The 18,773-nt window shown below is 36.9% G+C and overlaps 1 protein-coding gene across 2 annotated transcripts; it reads right to left on the bottom strand.

Moving 5' to 3' along the window:
* Positions 1 to 5,129: 5,129 nt before the first annotated feature.
* On the bottom strand, positions 5,130 to 10,311 carry LOC112003931 (phosphatidylinositol 4-phosphate 5-kinase 2). 2 transcript variants are annotated; one of them, XR_010623606.1, is made up of 9 exons: positions 8,714 to 10,311; positions 8,311 to 8,475; positions 7,983 to 8,148; positions 7,652 to 7,762; positions 7,332 to 7,525; positions 7,046 to 7,176; positions 6,865 to 6,949; positions 5,337 to 5,944; positions 5,130 to 5,244 (listed from the first exon to the last, which is right to left on the bottom strand). XR_010623606.1 is itself a non-coding variant. In XM_024036156.2 (8 exons), the coding sequence occupies exons 1-8, from the start codon at positions 9,730 to 9,732 to the stop codon at positions 5,623 to 5,625; spliced, it is 2,193 nt and encodes a 730-aa protein (XP_023891924.2). In that variant the 5' UTR covers positions 9,733 to 10,311; the 3' UTR covers positions 5,130 to 5,622. The 2 variants fall into 2 exon arrangements, 1 of the variants encoding a protein (XP_023891924.2); XM_024036156.2 differs by having other exon boundaries at positions 5,130 to 5,944.
* Positions 10,312 to 18,773: the final 8,462 nt, after the last annotated feature.

Here is an 18,773-nt window from a genome sequence, read left to right on the forward strand (position 1 = left end):
TCTTTGTCATCTTTGCTTGAATACAAATTTCACATTTCTTTTCATCATCATGCTTATATGAAATCATATCATGCTTGACATAAACTTCAAATATTTGAAATTTAAATGTCCTAATCTAGCATGCCACAAATATGAAGAAACAACAGTATAAGTACAACCAGAAACTTCTTTATTAATAACACTTAGTTTGTACATGACATTAGTAACATATCCCTTTCCTACAAATATCTCATTCTTTGACAAGATTAACTTGTTCGATTCAAGTACAACTTTCATACCACTCTTACATAACAAATTGGTAGATACAAGATTCTTTTTAATATTGGGTACATGAAAAACATTGGTCAAGATCAGCATCTTGCCAGAACTCATTTTCACTTCAATGGTGCCCTTTCAAAGAACATTTGCTTTATTGTGGGTGCCCATCAGCGCTTCTTGCTCTATGGAAGACTCATTATAAGTCTTGAATTGCTCCTTATTGTTGCGCACATGCACCGTTTCACCCAAATCAAACCACCAATCAAAAGGATTTGCAATCACAATCATATGAACTTCAATGATCATATCAATATGTATGCCACTTAACATAGCAACAATGTCCTCAATGACATTTGTTTCATTAGCATTGCCTTCTTCATCCTTTTTCTTGTTCTTCAAGAGTTTACATTCGTGAATGTAATGGTCTTTCTTTCCACAATGGAAACAAGCTCAGTTCTTTTTATCCTTGTTGGGATTCTTGGAGTTGTTCTTTTTGAAACCACTCCCACTCTTGTTCACTTTCAAGTGCTTATCGATCTTACTCGAACTCCCACTTTGAACATTGCTCACATTCACTTTAGAATCGATGTTAGTCTCATCTCTAACCCGACTTTCCTCTTCATTTTGAAGATGTTGTCTAAATTGTTTTAAAGTGAGATCTTCTGATATATGCAGAAGCTTCTTTCTAAAATTATTCCAATTTGATGGGCGTTTTGCAATGATTGCTCCCACTTGGAATGGTTCAGGAATATTGATTGACAAATCACGAAGTTTATTGACCAATATCTGTAACTCATGCACATGATCCAAAACCGAGATATTATCAAGCATTTTATAATCAAAATACTTTTGAATAATAAACTTATTCGTTCCTACTTTCTCAGTTTTTTACTTTGCCTCCGAAGCATTCCAAATCTCCTTCGATGACTTCATTGAAGTGTAAAGATCATAGAGACGATCCGAAAGAGTATTGAGAATGTGCCATTTGCAAATCAGTTTGTCTTCCTCCCGTTTATTTCTTTGTGCCTTTATCTCATCAGTGTCTTCATCACTTGCAGTAGGAAAAGGCATCAAATTCAGGTCCAAGACATAGAAAAGTTTCAGTGCAGTAAGTAGGAATTTCATTTTGTCTTTCCATCAAGAGAAATTGGTTCCATCAAAGCGATCCAATTTCACCAATTCATGATTCAACATCTTCAATGTTGAAACATCACTTGTTCCTTCCATTGTGGGAAAAAATTTCTGAGATTTTTTAGGATATTACACAACGTAATAATGGAAGAACAATGTTAACACAAAAGACAAACAAAAAATAGATAACTTGGAGGTACAGGTTTGTTATCCTTTGAAAATATTTGCCCCCACACTCATGTTGCTAAAGGGTTACTGCAAACTTGTCCCTAGGATATAATCAAGTTATTGAGTTTTACTAATAACAATTCTGGAGAATGAGCATAGGATTTCTTGTGTTTCTTTGTAACTTATTTCACCAAAAGGAACATATGAAGAGTTAAAATGTTTCATAGAACCGTTTACATTGTTTGAAACTTTTTCAAACGTTTAGAATAGTTACCAGAAAATTCTACAGAAAATTTAGTTTTATGAGTTTCAATCGGTCGAAAGGAATCATGAATTGATTGAATGTCTTTTCAATTGATCAAACAGGAATCGAATAGTGATCAAACCATCTAGTGACTTTAGGATTATTTTCTTCATCATTTCGATCGATCAAGCAAAAGCTTCGACTGATTGAAAATACTAAATTTCGAATTTCACTTAGAAAATTTCAAAATTTGAATTTTCACTTTATAAAACAATATTCTCCATATTCAAATATCATCATTACAACATATTCATGTATATACCTATATATACAACACCTTTAAAGCCCCTTTCATTAAAGTTTTCCTAGAGTTGATAGATAAGGTGGACGTTCATTGTCCAGTGCCCAATTGGTTTAACAAACTTAACTATTCAGAAATGTTCACTAGCTACTATGCAACTATGTAATGTATTTAGAATATGTTTTTGCATTTATATGAAACAACTATTGTAAGGACTGGGTTTCAACACTTCTGCTACTAGATGAGCGAACTCAAGCCCAACTAGCCCAATACAATAAATTTGTAGAGAGTGGACCAAAGAGCTAGGTTTTAGTGAGGGATACAACAACTAGGCATGGTTACAGGTTGATTTGAATAACAAGAACATGGGCTAAAGTATGAAATTTTGTCCTCGGCCCTCATCTAGGGAGTTTGTAGTTCTTATTACTTCTTCGATGCTTAGTTAGAAGGGCTTCAAAGACCATACAAATGGCTACTGTGTTTTTTGTTTCTGATTTCTTCCCCCCCTTCCTGAAGGATCTTTTACATTACATATCCCCTTTTAGTTGATCTTAGCCCTCCATTTGTTGACAATGCAGGTCACTACTCGAGTGTTTGTCCCATCAGCCATCTTCCCAAACCTTCTATAAGTTGCAGCAACCAAGGTAGTACTGTTCAGGGGTCATTTCCTCATTAATGTGGCCAGAACGTTAGTTATGGGCATTTAATGCGGAGGTGACAGTTTCTCCTTGAATTGCCCATTCAGCATGCTCCCATGGCTGGTCTATTGTACTCGTCCTTCTTTTTGGAATGCTCTGGGAGGCTGCCTTTGATGGCGTGTCGCTCTTCCCTTCTATGACCTTGGTTGACCGAGGACAGGATTGTCCTTAGCGACGTTCCTCGGCAATTTGGGCTTTCTTTGTTCATCATCGGACATTCCTTCCTCCTCGATGTAGGCCTTGGGCTCAGTATAAAATGGGCTGGGGTTGCCAAATTCTTTGGCCCCACAACTATGATTATGTCTATAAAACAAAATCTAAATAATTAAAAAAAAAAAAACAATTAATGTGAGCTCTAAGTGATGTTTTAATACATAAATAAATAAATATATATATATATATATATGTATATAATCACTGGATTTACTCCAAACTTTGGGGATCTCACTATCAACTATACGGGTTTGGCTTATTTCTAGTATTTTTTTAATTGGAAATCACCTTTTGTTTTAAATATATAATAGCAAGTGGTAGTGGGCTTTAATCACCACATTTTATTTAGTTAGCGGGCGATATGGTAGTTTTTTTATAAACAAAGAAGATTCCAGTTAAAAAAGTACTAGAGGTAAACCAAACTCTAGCTACACTTAGCCTTATAATAAACTTTTTGAGTTGCAATTTTTAACTTTTGTCATAACTTTAATATGGTAAATTATGAGTGTAGGGTCAGTTTTTGTTGCCTAAGCCAAAGAGATGGGTTAAAGGCCCAACGAACTCAGAACAATGAATTGTAGAGAGTGGATTGAAAGAGCTGGGTTGGATATGAAGCACAGAACAGTTGGCTAGGTTACGTGCAGTGATGATAACATGAACTGAAGCTTAGATAACTTTATGAATAAATGTCTGAAGAGGCGTTTTATTGAATGAACCGTGATTACAATATTCAGAGCTACAGTGAAACTTTNATTCCTCATTAATGCGGAGAACGTTAGTTATGGGCATTTAATGCGGAGGTGACAGTTTCTCCTTGAATTGCCCTTCACCATGCTTCCATGGCTGGTCCATATACTTGTCCTTCTTTTTGGAATGCTCTGGGAGGTGCCTTTGATGGTGTGCGTCTTCCCTTCTATGATTTGGTTGGCCGAGGATATGATTATTCTCGCTATGATTCTCGGCAATTTGGGCTTTATTTTTTGTCCATTGGACATCCTTTTCTCCTCGACGTGGGCCTTGAGCTCAGTATGAAATGCCCCACAGAACCTATCAATGGATGTCTTTAAAGTATTTGTTAATGAACAATTTTAAGAAATTTTTAATACTATTTTCATGGAAAATTTTAAAAACTATCAAAAAAATTTATTACTTTTTTCTTTTTTCATAAAAAGTTTTCATAAATAGTTCATAAATCAATGTCCTTAGTTTTTCCCTTTATTATTTAGCATAAAAAATGAAAAATGTCATGGACGCCCACTTTTGCAAAATCATTTCTTCCCCCCATTTGTAAGGTTTTTTTTTTTTTTTTTTGTTTGTTCAAAATAAAGTAGTTCTAAGATCACAACTTTTTTTTTTTTTAATTTTTAATTACAACTATGATATGACAGACTACAGACTATGAGCAATTGTCTATCACTTCTTCGCCACTCATAGTCTGTCGCATCATAGTCATGTCAAAGTTGCAGTCCTAGTCCTAGATTTTCTCATCAACGTCAATATGTCCTAGTCCTAGATTTTCTCATCAACATCAACATAGGGTAGAGAGGAATTTCCTGAATGAAATGCAAACAAGCTCCCCAACAGCCCAAACAACATGGCAATTTAGCAATATATTGTTTGGCAACAGATCTTTTTCTACGTGGCTTTGTTCAGCCGTGATTACTATAATAATATACGCTTTTAGTTAACGTGAGCATTAGCATACATATTTGGCTACTAGCTAGCTATAAGCCAATCCATCCAATACCAAATCCTCTATTTTATTGCTTTATTTTATCTGGTTTAGTATTTTATTGCTTTGTCGTACTGCCGCTACTTGGTATCATTCAAAGGAAGCAAAAAGGGCATACAATTGTATTATTGTTACTTCACTTTTCAAACTTTCAAGGGAGAAAGGACGAGTGACAAAGAAAGAACCATGAGCCATGGAAACGCCTATATCTTTGTTGTGCTTTTTCTCTTCTTTTCATGGCTTCACTGCTGAAAAAGCAAATTAACATCTTTGAATGCATATTAAAGAGGGAGAAAGAGAGAGGGTCCTGACTACGGGGCTCTTTTTCTTTCTTGTTCACCAGGCAAACCATCTTTTTTTAAAACTCTTTAGCAAGTAGCAACATGCCAACAAAATTTTTTGTTCAATTCCAATATCCATCTTTTTGAGCTGTACATTTCTTTATTGAATCCCTCCAATTCCGCATTTCTCTGGAAGCATTTTCTCTATCTTCTATACCCTGCTACCAGAGAGACCAATATATCTGAATTGCCCGCCACAAAATAGAAAACCCAACTCCCAAAAAACCAAAAAGAAAAACGTTGTGATCACCTGCTGTTTCTATGAGATATACACCTTGGTGTGAAATCACCCACTGCCCTCCTTGCCTATATTTTATCAAGGCCTTGAAAGAAAAAAAAAAAAAAATTAGCCATTAACATCCCCCAGCTCAATTAGCCATTAACATCCCCCAGCTCTTTTCCTCGATTTGCCTTAACCGCCTATTTGCAGCATTCATAGCCAGGGTGATTTATATAAATCCTGGCATCCTGCTGTATGGGGCTGAAACCCATAAGATTAAACAATCTGAGAATTGGGTTTTCTTCAAAATTGTTGCTTATGACTTGTCCTTCACAAAAATTCTGTGAATGAAGTCTCGGAATCTTTTGGAATATAGCTTCGGATCAACAGCTGAGATGGAGGTGGGATCCACTTGCAAGGACTTGTAAGCATGTTCTAGCTTTTTGCTAATATCATAATCTTGGAGAATGTCAATGATACCAAAATAAAGAATCACGTCAAAGATCTCCCCACCACACTCTGAAGGTGTTGAATTGCTACTTTCACTCCCACTCCCTGAATGCTGATCCAATCCAACCCTTGGCACCTTCTCTTCCGCTCTAGCAGGCATGTTTGCCCCTAATCTGATAGGTGGTCCCCTGGAATATTTGGGTGCAAAAAGAATTCAAAATTATTACATGAACTACACAAACACCTATGAACATGATCATCCCAAATCAAGTCAATCATAGGCATAATCATCACTCTAACTATTGCTAAAGTTCATAACTTAAAAATCCATAATTCATGCCTACCTATTATTTTATTTCTCTAAGTGAGCATCAAAGCAAAGCCTAGAAAAGCTAGACTTTGAGAGGAAACATAGTAAATTCTCGCAAACTCAAGAATTCAAAAATTACTATACAATTACCTTGATATGTGAAATTTAAAATTTATCAAATAGACAAGAGAAAAAGAAATTTTTTCCACTTGAGGTGGCAAGTGGCAACAACAAACATTTGCAAGTTGCAACCCTGATTGCTCAGTCTCAATGGAAAACAGACCAAACTATTCAGAGCGAAAGCTTTGTTTCTATCTAGGAAAGCATGGTGACCCCACAGAGAACAGTTGCCTGGGAAAATATTTGGAATTGCCACTACAACTCAAGTCACTTTCAGTCACTCCACCCAATAAGATGAAATTTCATAGAAAGGGATTATCCTATACCTGAGTTCAAAATGGGAGGAAAGAAAGGGGTGGGAAATAAATATACCTACCACAAATTTTATTGCTTATTGATATTTTTTAGATGGAAGAAATTTCTGCTCGTTGAACTTGAACATGAGCACTGGGTCCATAATCACTAAAGTTAAACATGTGGCACATGCATAACAGTCAAGGAGATGCCATTTATGGGCCCCAACATAATATTTTCTAAAACCAAGAAAAGTGTTGTATGTGGGCACTCTCTCAGGTACAAATTCAGTATAAGATGTAAAGAAAACATATCCCTAGAATCCAATCCCGAGACCTAACTAACAATAAAGAGAAAGAAGCTATATTAAAGAATAACACATACCCGCGAACAATAATCCAGTCACTATCTTGCAACTCTACTTTGCTTATTTGATATCCTCTCTCATCATGTTGCGTATCACTTTTGCCTGAAAAAAGCTCAAGACGCAATGCAGTAGTTAGAACAGTTTAATTGTCCAACAAATATCTCCGAGTATTGTTTTTAAGTTGTGGTGACAAATTACCTGAACCGAAATTGAATGGTGACATCTTCATCTCATCACCTGAGTAATCATCACGGAAGTGAACACCTATTAAAAGACTGTAATCCATGATTCTCTCCCGTTCCAAGAATTCACAGTCTCTATCAATTTGCCTGAATAAAAACCATGACATAAGACCAACTTGCAAGCATATTATAGTTGGAGCACACATGCTCCACATCCACACTCGAGGGGAGGGGCAATAGCAAAAAGTAATGCTTGTAATGAAGTAAAGAAATAAGATTACATCCAACGCATCAGAATTTACCAGATAAGTTCTTGAAACCATGATCTTTCCAAGTGAAACACATAATTCAGATCAAGGTCTTTGAATGTAGTTGTCTCATCTATTTTCCCCTCAGGCTTATCAGTTGTGCGGCCATAAGAAGAACCTTTGAGGTCAAACCGTTTGTGGATTCGGTACTCCGAACAAAAGAGATTACCCATCACGATGAAACGTGTCTGATTTATTTATCACATCACCAAAATTAAACTAAATATAGAACAGCATCAAACTGCAAAAGCACTGGAAATACCAAACCAAAAAATAAATAAATAAATAAAAATCATTCATTCAAAACCAAATACCTTTTGACCGCCAACTGGTTTGACACAATGAACACCGTAGAATTTTGTTACCAAGGAATTCTTGTATTGACAAACATGTTGGTGGTAGCTTGGAAGCATCCTAATAAGCACCTGCAGAAGGTTACAAATTAATGGTGACAATCTATTGACCATGGATTCAATATATTTCAAAGCAAAGAATGTGAGAACTGGAAACTAGCATATGAGGACAACTGCCTGTTGTCAATTCTGCCACAATAGTGCATACTTTTCTAAAAGTTTTCCAGTTGCGTGTTTTGTTTAGTCTCAAAATTGATTGATATTAAGAAGTCCGAGGGGGCTGGCAACTGACCTTGACTTCAGATTTCCTGACAGTTTTGATCATAAACCGGTCATCCTGAGTAAGGTAGAATACACTTCCACTTTTCCCAGGAGAAGACAATTCCCTAAGCGCGTCATTTCCGCAAATAGCAAGCATGTAATCCGCAGCATCTATTCCAAACAATTCCCTCAGATGTCTAAAAAATACCAAACAAACTTTAACTAGTTACCACCATTTGATAGGAAAATCATCAAAAATGCAAGTTTCCAATACAATTGTGAACCCAACCAAAAAGAAATACAACTAAAGTGTAACACAATGTGAACTGAACATAAAAAAAAATAATAATAAGCAATACCTAAACACCATGGGACAATAATCCTTCCATTTGAAGTCCACTGATTGATGTGGAGGCGTACACTTGGATCCTTCAGGTGGAAACCTTGTCCAAAACTTTTCCATGGGATCAAAATCCCCTGGCCTAAGTTCCCTCACCATTGAAGCATCCTTTCCAACAGTGTATCTGCAAGCCGAAAAACAAAGACAAAAAAACTACTGTCAATAACACATCAAATCATCAAAAATCATAAATGAAAAAAATAAAAATAAAAATTAAACAACAACAAAAAACAATATCAATTAAATCTTAGTCCCAAAATTTTTGGTGTCGGCTAGGATCTCAACAGACTAGTGAAGGTCAGCCACATGATTCTGTAAGAGACAAAAAAAAAATTTTTTTTTTTTTTTTTTCAAGTATGTACCTAATACCCATTTGGAGATTGATCATCAAATCGTAGTTCTTGTGTCCCTTGGAAACCTTCTGACCCGGTTTCTTAACTTCCTCATCATTAGCCATCAAACCAGGACTCGGGGGTGTCTGCCAACCCCAATTTCCATGATTCACACACTGCTCTTCCTTCCCATCCTTACAAAACATAGACGCAGCCTCCACATTATCCACAATATCACAAGTAATATCCCCAGCCTCAGCATCCAATTCCCATATACAAATCCTAGGGAATAGATTCACATTCCTCACCACATCCAAATCTACATTCTCCACCACATCCACTGAAGACCTTTTCCTAGTAGCGTTCGCATTCACAATATTACCATTACCTTTCGGTTTCGGGACCCCATTTTCCCAACACATATCAAGCTTATCCCCATTGCTCAAAACCAAAACCCCATTTCCAGAAATAATCCCATTCTTCCATTCACCCTCATACTCATTCCCATTGCTCCACATGTACCTTCCTTGACCATCCTGCAAATTCCTTTTCCAAAACCCTCTGTAGATGTCCCCATTGGCATAACACTTTTCACCATATCCATGCTTTCGATCTGCAACCCAAGACCCTTTGTAAGTGTGACCATCGATTCCAATAAAAGTACCAAACCCATCCATTTTCCCAGACTTGAAATCACCTTCATAGGTAGCTCCTGATGGCCATGAAAGCTTCCCTTTCCCGCTCGCTTTCCCTTTCTTCCACTCACCTTCGTACATGCACCCATTTGACCACAGATATTTGCCATGACCGTGTGGCACGTTCCCTGAATATGTTCCATTGTACAAATCTCCATTTGGAAGTAATTTCTCCACGGTGGTAGGAGAGGCCGTGGGAGACACGCGCCTCGACCCAGTTGGGGATCGAGTCCGACCAACCACCAGACATGGCGGTGGTACCACCAGCTCCACTTCTTCTTCATCATCTTCTTCGGATTTTTTCTTGTTGTTGGGTTGTTGGTCGGAAAGAACACTTAGGACTGTCTCTTGCATTTCGGCTTCTTTTTTTTTTAACTTTGGTTGTGTTTTTGGAATTTGCGGTTGTCAACGAAAACAGAGTACGAAACGCATTGGTAAAAAAAAGTGTATTTTGGTTTTGATTTTGAGATTTGGGATTTGAGAGTTGAAAAGAGAATCCTTGTACAATTGCACAAACAAAGAAAAACGGACATAAATAATAGTACTAGTACTAGTATTTCATTTTTGTTAGATAAATACTAAAAGAAAAAAAAAAGCATTGGGTTTGGGAAGATTAAAGATAGAGAGAATGATACTAGAGTAATACTACTATGACTATCTACCATAACTGAGAAAAGTAAAAAAGAGAAAGGTAAAGAGAAGAGTAGTGTCCAATTCTACTACTATTGGTTGGTTTTTGGTTTGGTATAGGCACTGTAGGCTAGCTGGCTTTTTCTGTCTAAAATTGCCAAATGCATAGGGAAGGTGAGAAAACCTCGGTGTTGTTGTTGGACTTGGTGGCGGTGTCCGTGTCTTTCTAAACACTCGTTTTCTCTCTCTCACATTGCTAGAAGAAGCGAGAGATGTGCGTGCCAGTCCTAGGCCTCAACTCTAACAAGTCTTCCATACCAGCAATTTTTTGCTTTTGCTTTTTTGACTTCCATGGACAAACATACCCTTTGATTCTATTTTTATTTTTTTTAATTCCGAAAATCCTGCCTGTGCTTTTGCTTACCATATGTGATTCTTGCTGACGATATCATATAGAATCAAGCAATGGGTTTATATATATATATATATATATATATAGTAATGTTTGAAATACAAACTATTTTACAATTTTTTTACAAACTGCTAATATAATTTTAGTAATTTTTAAATAATTATTGCAAATATAAATGTGATATTAGTGGTGGATCTATATTAGAACTAATAAAAATTTGACATTTTAATAGTTTGTAAAAATATTATAAAATAGTTTGTGGCTATATCGTTACTCATATATATATATATATATATATCTCTCTCGAAACCGTGGGAATTTTCAATTCTCTTAGGATCATGTTAATGAGTACTTTTAGAATAATGATTAACAATTCATTTTAGGAAAGTTTTGACACCACTTTTACATAAAATGAAAAAACTGTCAAAATATTAATTACTTTTTTTTCCATAAATTTTTTTTTAAAATAAATTGTTAACATTTTTCCTAAGTGTATCCAATATTTTCGTGTAATTTATATGTGTTGCTATCTCTATGGGTCTATACTTACCCTTTTTTTTAATTTGTTTTATGTGTCTGGAGTTCTGGAGTTCAACTAATCACTCCTGTCAATAACTATCTGTTATTAATGAAAAAATACTCTACCAAAAAGGTCTAACCAACAAAATTAAAAATAGGAAATTGTCTCCAACTAGTTACTCCCGACATGGATGTGATAGCAAAAAAAAAAAAAAAATCAGTCAATTTGTTTTGAAACAAAGATGGATCATTTTCATACATATAAAATTTTATATTGTTCTGTAGCATTGAAAATCAATAATCATTCTTTATTTAGTGGAATGAATATTTTTATAAGTACTTCAATTATCTCACGAGTATTCATTTTGAGGGTTGGTGTAGATACCCCATTTCATTCCAACTTATATTCGAGCCCCTGGTCCTAATGATGAGAAATCAAATTATTACCAAAATTATCAATATTTTTTGTCAAATCCAATGGGGATGAGAACCCTAAAAGTGACCTAATACAATCCAAGCCCAAGCCCAATTATGAACAAGAAAAGAAGCCAAACGCCCAAAAGCCCAATTTGACCTAATTTGCTCAAGGGTGACAAAGAGTACATTCATCAAGTATATGATGTGTATGCACCCAATTGTGGCGTACTCACTCTTTGGACAAAAAAATCTCAAATTACTCAATTTCCATTTTGATGAGATTATAGGGCAATTAGCCTAATCAACAGGCTGCCCCAAACGTCCCATCAAACCCTAGACCCCCTCTTCCCCCCCCCCCCCCAATTTCTCTATAAATACCCAAATTTTAAACATCCAAACGGTTAGAAACTTTTAACCTGACAAAAACTCCTTCGAAATCCCCTCAAAAGATCCAAACTAAGAGTTTACACTAGAAAGGCAAAAATGAGTGAGCATTAGACTGATTTCAACAATCATTTGGTGAGAAAATAGTCTCTTACTTGGATTCACAACTTTTAGTTGGTTCAAGCTTGCAAGCACACCACTAGAGTCATTCAGCCAACCCTAATCAAGTTGTTCAACTCATCCTTCCACACACACAGTTGCGGTAGTCGATTTCAATCGAGGGGTCAGGTTAAAAATAACATCACTATAAGTGTTGTAAAGAGGAGATGTGGATCTTTCCCATGATCCACACTCTCCTCCTCAATTCTTATTCTTTATGTTTTTTTTTTTTTTTTTTTTTTTTGTCTTTTAACATGCTTATTATGTATCATAATATATTTGTATCTGTAATTTGATTCATTTCCTTGTTGTTTTGATTGAGAGCATGTTGAAACCCTAATCTGCCTCAAGGTGCATATGCACCTGGGAAGATGTGTATGCACTTTTTGAGATGCTTACGCGCTCTTTAGACAGTTAGGGTTCATCTTTTGGTATGTATTTCTAGGAACCTGTTTTGAAGCATAGGTGTGTACACACCTTTCTTACAGCGTACACCAATCTAGGCAGAAACCAAATTTCTTGCCTTTTTCTAGTTTTACTTGTCATTAATGTTATGTTTATTTTCTTGTTTATCTGCTTTATTTGCTTTAATTGTGTATATTTGTTGCTTGATTTGTTTCATTTTGCATAATCTATACATACACACACACACACACACATAATATATTAATAGCCAAAACTTAGAGAAAATCCTGTTAGATTTTAATTGGATTGTCAATTTTGCACCATGTGTCCATCTAAGTATTTAATTTTTGTGGCAAATGAATTATTGGGTGCAAAAATAAAAGTATAAAACTAATTAATTCTAAATCATATATATATATATATATATATATATGGGTGGGTTAAAGTTACACCTGGTGTAACTTTAAGCAATGTTACACCACTCAATATTTTTTAATTGGATTCGAATATTGACAAATCCACCGTTAGATTACATTATCTTTGTATATTCTTCATGCTTGCAAAATTTCTAGGTGATCAAAGATTAATAGCCATGTCATCAATCAATGTTAAAATTCAAATTTTTGTAGTTTAAAATAATGCATAAAAGATGAGTTTATAGATCAAATGGTAAATAGCATCCGATTGATATGAAAATTGGCATGCATGTTATGAACATATAAAAACATATAATTCAACGGTTGGATTTTCAAAATATTAATTTAATAACAAGTTATTGGATGGTGTAACATTACTTAGAGTTACACCATGTGTAACTTGAACCCAACTCTCTCTCTCTCTCTCTCTCTCTCTCTCTCTCTCTCTCTCTATATATATATATATATATATATAACCATTACATATTTTAGAAATGTATGGTTTTAAAATAATATAAACTAATACCATGTATAATTTGAACATCTTCTCAAAAAAATGTATAATTTAAATTATATAATTGTAATCGTTTTTAATTGTACCTGTGCATATGCACAAGGCTATACACTAGTTCATATTAAGTGTAAAATACCTAAAATATCTTATTTTCTTTCCCTTTTCTTGCTTAACCCTAATTCACTCTCTCTCTTATCCACTCATTTATTTTGACTTAAACCCAATAAGACAATTAAAAGTCTTAGAAACAAATAAGGAAACCTTTCAAATTCTAAAAGACTTTAAAAATTTCTAAAAATCAATAGTTAATTCTTTTGGAAATAATGGACTATTCAAACATAAGGAAAGTATTTCAAAGAGCTTTAATGTAATTAAGACAATTGATTTAAATTCAAATTGTAAGACACATACCAAGACAACCTAAGTCTAATAAAGGGAAGACACATACCAGTTAATGAAGATTCCATTTCAATTGATAATCCCTTCTCATAAGACTTAAAAGTCTATTAAAGTAAGACTTACAATTCTGTTTGGTATCCATATGCACGTGCTTGTGCACATGTATGATTGGGTATAAACATGCACACACTTGGGTTGTTCTTACCATGTTGTCTTCCATGTTTATATCTTGATACCTTAAGTTCAATTCCATGAGTTGGATGCTTTCCCCATAACCATCTATATGTAGGGGCGGCTTGATGCATTGGGGGGCCTTAAGCGAAAATTGATTTGAAGCTTTTTATATATTTAAATATGATTTTTTTTTGAGATTTTTTTTTTAATATTACTTAAATTTTATTATCTTGTTTTAGATACAAAACTTGTAGGGTTAAGGGCCCAAAATTATGTATTGGGCCTTAGGCCTTGTCTGAGAAATTTGGCATGTTCGAGGAGGAAAAATTAGTTTTGAGAGATTTTAGTTTAGAATCTCATGAACAAGAAAGGAATAAAAGGCGGTCCAAGGATGAATTCCTCCTCGGCCATGGCAAATATAGCTCGGATACGCATTCCAACGAAGAAAATGACCTCCACAGAAGCTTCAGTGTTAGAAGTGTGCCTCACAACCACACGAGAGGGAAAGGAACCTAAGAATATCTAAGGAAAAGCTGTTACCTCTGCATTCAATGCATTACAACTACTTTCTTGGCCGCATTTATGTGGAAAAGACCCCTGAACAGTATTTTCTTAGCTACCGCAACTCACAGAGAGCCAGAAGGGTTGTTTAATGGGATAGGAACTCGAGTGATAGCTTGGATGAGTGACAAATGGAGGGTCAGGATTCACTGGGAATGAGGTATATAATGTAGGAGACTCCTAAAGGAAAGGGGACCGAAAAAGAAGGGAAAAAGGTTATTGTAGCAATCAAATTTGCACTGCTAGATAGTTTGATTAATTGATACCAAGACTTGTCTTCTGGGATAGGAATTTTATTTAATCCTAAGTTGCTTTGTTCTAGCTTGATCATTATCTAAATCCATACTAGCCGTTGTTAAGTTCATTAAGGCCTAGTTTTTTGACCCACTATTTACAAATTCATTGTGTTGGGCTTATTAGGCTAAGATCGCACACATCTTGGGCTTAGGCTGCATAACGTGTCCTCACAGTTGGCACCATCTGTGGGAAGAACTTGTGTGGTAGTGAGCGCAATGGTCAGCTATGGTAGGATCAGGTCCACACTAGGCGGAATCCGTGGCATCCCAACGGGAAAACCCTCTTGCCAACCCTAAGCATATAGGAGAATGAGAGGGCAGCATGCACACTATGCATACAAACAAAAGCCATACTCAAGTTAGAAGTCACGTCTCTCAAGACCAGCATAATAGAGCCATGCAATTGGAAATTGACCTGATAATCCTGGAAAATCAGTGGGTTGAAAATCTTCGGGCTTCGACAATCTTGAAGGTTAAGTCCTGAAAAACCAAATTTAATCAGAGAAAAGACCGGTGGAGGCCGGTCTAGGGTCCTCCGATGATGAAGTTAGTGGGCTGGAATAGAGAAAAATATTTCTAAGACTTTCTTCTTCTTCTGTAAAAAGAAATCTGAATCCCTTACCTTTACGTAGAGAAGCGTTTATATAGTGCACATGGAATGGTTATTTGCTCTGATAACTGTTCCTATTGTCGAGGAATTCACCAAAGTCGGAGGTAACTTCCACAACTTCCATGGAAGTTACTTTATTTGGACCAGTGCTTTATCACGAATAATGGAGGTTTCGGTTCATAGGTAAGATCCAAGTTTAAGTTCAAAATATTTGGCTCGTCCGTCCTTAATTAAGGACGGACGTGCGTCGGCATAAATTATGCTTGCCTCGTCCGTCCTTTGGGATGGACGAGGCCTCATCCTAAATTTATGACAGACGAGGCTTGATGGGTACGAACGAGGTAATTTTGTTACGCCCTTCCTTCATTCTTTTTCCTAGGATGAACCATATGGACGATTTTGGAGGTTGCATTTTATAACATCATTAGTTGCCCCTTTGTCCATGGGTCGTCCAAAGAGATGTAAGACGTGTGTTGGTTATAGATTGGTGTGCCACGTGTCATGAATTCGTTGGTGAAAAAATCTCGTCGATTGATCTAACCGAGGAGTATGCCACGTGTCTCTTGCTGATTTGGTTACGTTGCTTTAGATGCCTGAGTTTGGTCCCTATAAATAGTGGAATACCTCCGGTACCCTCTTCATTTCTGAAATTTCTTCCCTTGTCCTTCCTCGTCCTAGATCCTCGTCTAAAAGCTTCTCGCGTCTATAGCTTTCCTTCATCCTAGATACAGGTATTTCTCTTTTTCTCGTCCTTAGTTTTCCTGTTAAGATGGTTGACATTGTACTTTCCTCGTCTAGCGATAGTGTAGATAAGGCTATAGATGAGTCTAATGATGAGAGTAGCTACGACAGTTCTAGTAGCAGTAGTGATAGTAGTGGGGGGAATACCACGGACGAGGAGTATGTCTCTGGCGTCCCTGGGCTTCCTATAGAGGTTGTACAAGAATAGCTTAGGAAGGCCTCAGGGTCTCAAGCTGGTACCTTGTCCACTGCCCCTCATTTTGGTCCTTTGGACGAGGAGGAGGTCACTGTCTACAGTTGTGCAATAGATATCCCTTCTAGGACAGACGAGCAAAGACTAAAAAACCTTAGGGAGTGGTACCAAATCCCAGACGAGTTTAACCCTAGGTTGCCCGTCCGAGGAGAATGGTGTTGCAACCCTCACTTTGAGATAGGCGTCTATGAGGCTTACCTCTTGGGGGGTTTGAGATTCCCTTTAAACGCCTTTACTAGGGAGTTGTTGATTAGGTTAGGTTTAGTAATATGCCAATTCAACCCAAATGCATGGAGACTAATCATCTCAATGCAAATTTTATGGGGTGAAGTATTTGGAAAGGACCGTCCTCTTACTGTGGACGAGTTCCTTTATTGTTACAAACCTTCAGAGATACATCAATTCCCTTGCTTCCATCAATTCACAGCCAGGGGTAAAGATTGTAGGTTGATCAAGTCCCTGGCCTCGTCTGACAGAAAATGGAAGACGGAATTTTTCTTCGTCTCCGGCTTCTGGGCTGGGAATCTTGTAGACGTTGGCCGGGACACGTTTGGTCGTTATACCGGGGACCTAGGAAACCTTCGTCCTGAGGGTAAGTTGCTCCCCTTTTTCCTTTGATTTTTCCCTTTACTTCTTTTAATATTAACGATTAATTAAAAGAAATTTACTTGTTTCATTTCAGCTGTTGAACGACCGTCTTTAAGCAAATTTTTCCGTGACCACGTCCACAGGGCTCGTCTTCACGCGGATAGGGACTTCCATTCTTTGGTCTCGCTTAGACGGCTTGCCAAGTGGGGGTTGGGCCCTAACCCATCTGACGAAGCAATTGCACACGAAGTCACAGTAAGAAGAAGTAAGTCTTAAATTCGAAGCGTCCTTGCACATTGCTTACGTTGTTTTAATTCTAAAGGTATTTTTACCTCTTTTTTTTATTTTTTTTTTATTTTTTTTTTATTATTATTTTAGGAATGGCAACAATGAAAGGGAACAAGGGAAAAGATGTGGCTGCTGAGGGGGATCGTCTTGAGACTAATATTCAAACTCGTCCTACGACTGGGGAGAAAAGGAAGACGCTTTCAAAGAGCCTGGATTTGGGAAATCTCCCCAGTCGACGAGGCAAAAAGGTCAAGCCTAGCTCGTCCCAGGTAGTCAAGCCTACCCTTCCCTCGTCCCAACAGCCAGTACATGTAGTTGATGTGGACTCGTCCACCCCAATTGAGACCACTCCGTCCCAAACCACTCCGTCCAAGACTGTGTCAACCCCGTCTCAGCCTTCTCGAACGGTCCCTTCAAATATTATTGAAAATGAGGACCTGGCCTAGGAACATTTCAAGAAGGTTGTGACCAACGAAGATATAAATGTTTGTTATGATATGTCCCTTAAAGATTTTGAGCACTCTGATGTTCATGACCTTTTCAAGGTAATACTTATATCTCGTCTTGACCAAGGATTTTCACTTTCCTTCTTCGTCTCTCTCCCTTTTTGTTTTAACTTTTATTTGTTGTGTTTCTTTTTTACAGGGCATGTCAAAATTTATAGCGGCGTTTAGGCAGGCCACGGGGTTGGACAAGACGAGGATCCTATTAGAGACGAGGGTCCAGGAGTTGAAGGTCGAGGCGAGACAATGGGCTGAAGTGGCTGCTAAAACTACGGACGAGGTGAAAGAGTTGAAGACATTGGTTGAGGAGCTGAAAACCAGTGCTGCAGAGAAGGACGCTCGTCTTGAGGCCCTGCAGAAGAAGAATGACGAGTATGGCGCTCTTCTCTCCAACGCGAAGGAAGACGCAGTGGCTGAATTTAAAGCGTCCAAACAGTATACTGATGTTTTGGACACTAATTACACAGCAGGGTTTGAAGATTTCAGAATGGAGGCTGTGGAAAAGTTCCCTAGCGTAGACTTCAGCTCCATTCTACTTAACCTAAATGCTGCTGCCACTAGTTCTCTCGTTTAGACTGGCTCCGACGACATCAATGTTGAAGACGATGCTACAACCTTGCCTCCTCAGGACGCCTCCAATGTTGCTCCCTCTACTTAAAGATTTTCAATGTATTTTTATTTGGTCCATTTTGTGAGCTTTATGTAATTTCAATACATTCACTTCGTCCAAGGTTTTAGGACGAGGTTTTAAACAATTGTCTTAGTTTATTTAGTAAGGGTTTTTTTTGGACGTAGGATATCCACCCTTGACTTAATGAATATTATTTTCCTGTTGCATATGTATGGACGAGTTTTATTTATTTTATTTTTGCTTGACTTCTTCCATATTTTACATATATATTCGTCTACCATTTTCATTAGAATTTCAAATGTAGTTCATCTATGTGAAATGGTAATAATCAACATTACTGGTCCAAGGACCTGTTGAGAAATGATAAAAACCAGCATTCCTCGTCCATGGACTTGGCTGATTTTTATGCTTAATGAAGTCTTAAGGCCTTTCATTTTACTCGTCCATGGACTGGATTGTTTTAACAAAGGCCTTAACAGGATTGAAATACAGCCA

This window comes from Quercus suber, unplaced genomic scaffold, assembly GCF_002906115.3.
Source record: "Quercus suber isolate HL8 unplaced genomic scaffold, Cork oak 2.0 scaffold_349, whole genome shotgun sequence".
Lineage (NCBI taxonomy): Eukaryota > Viridiplantae > Streptophyta > Magnoliopsida > Fagales > Fagaceae > Quercus > Quercus suber.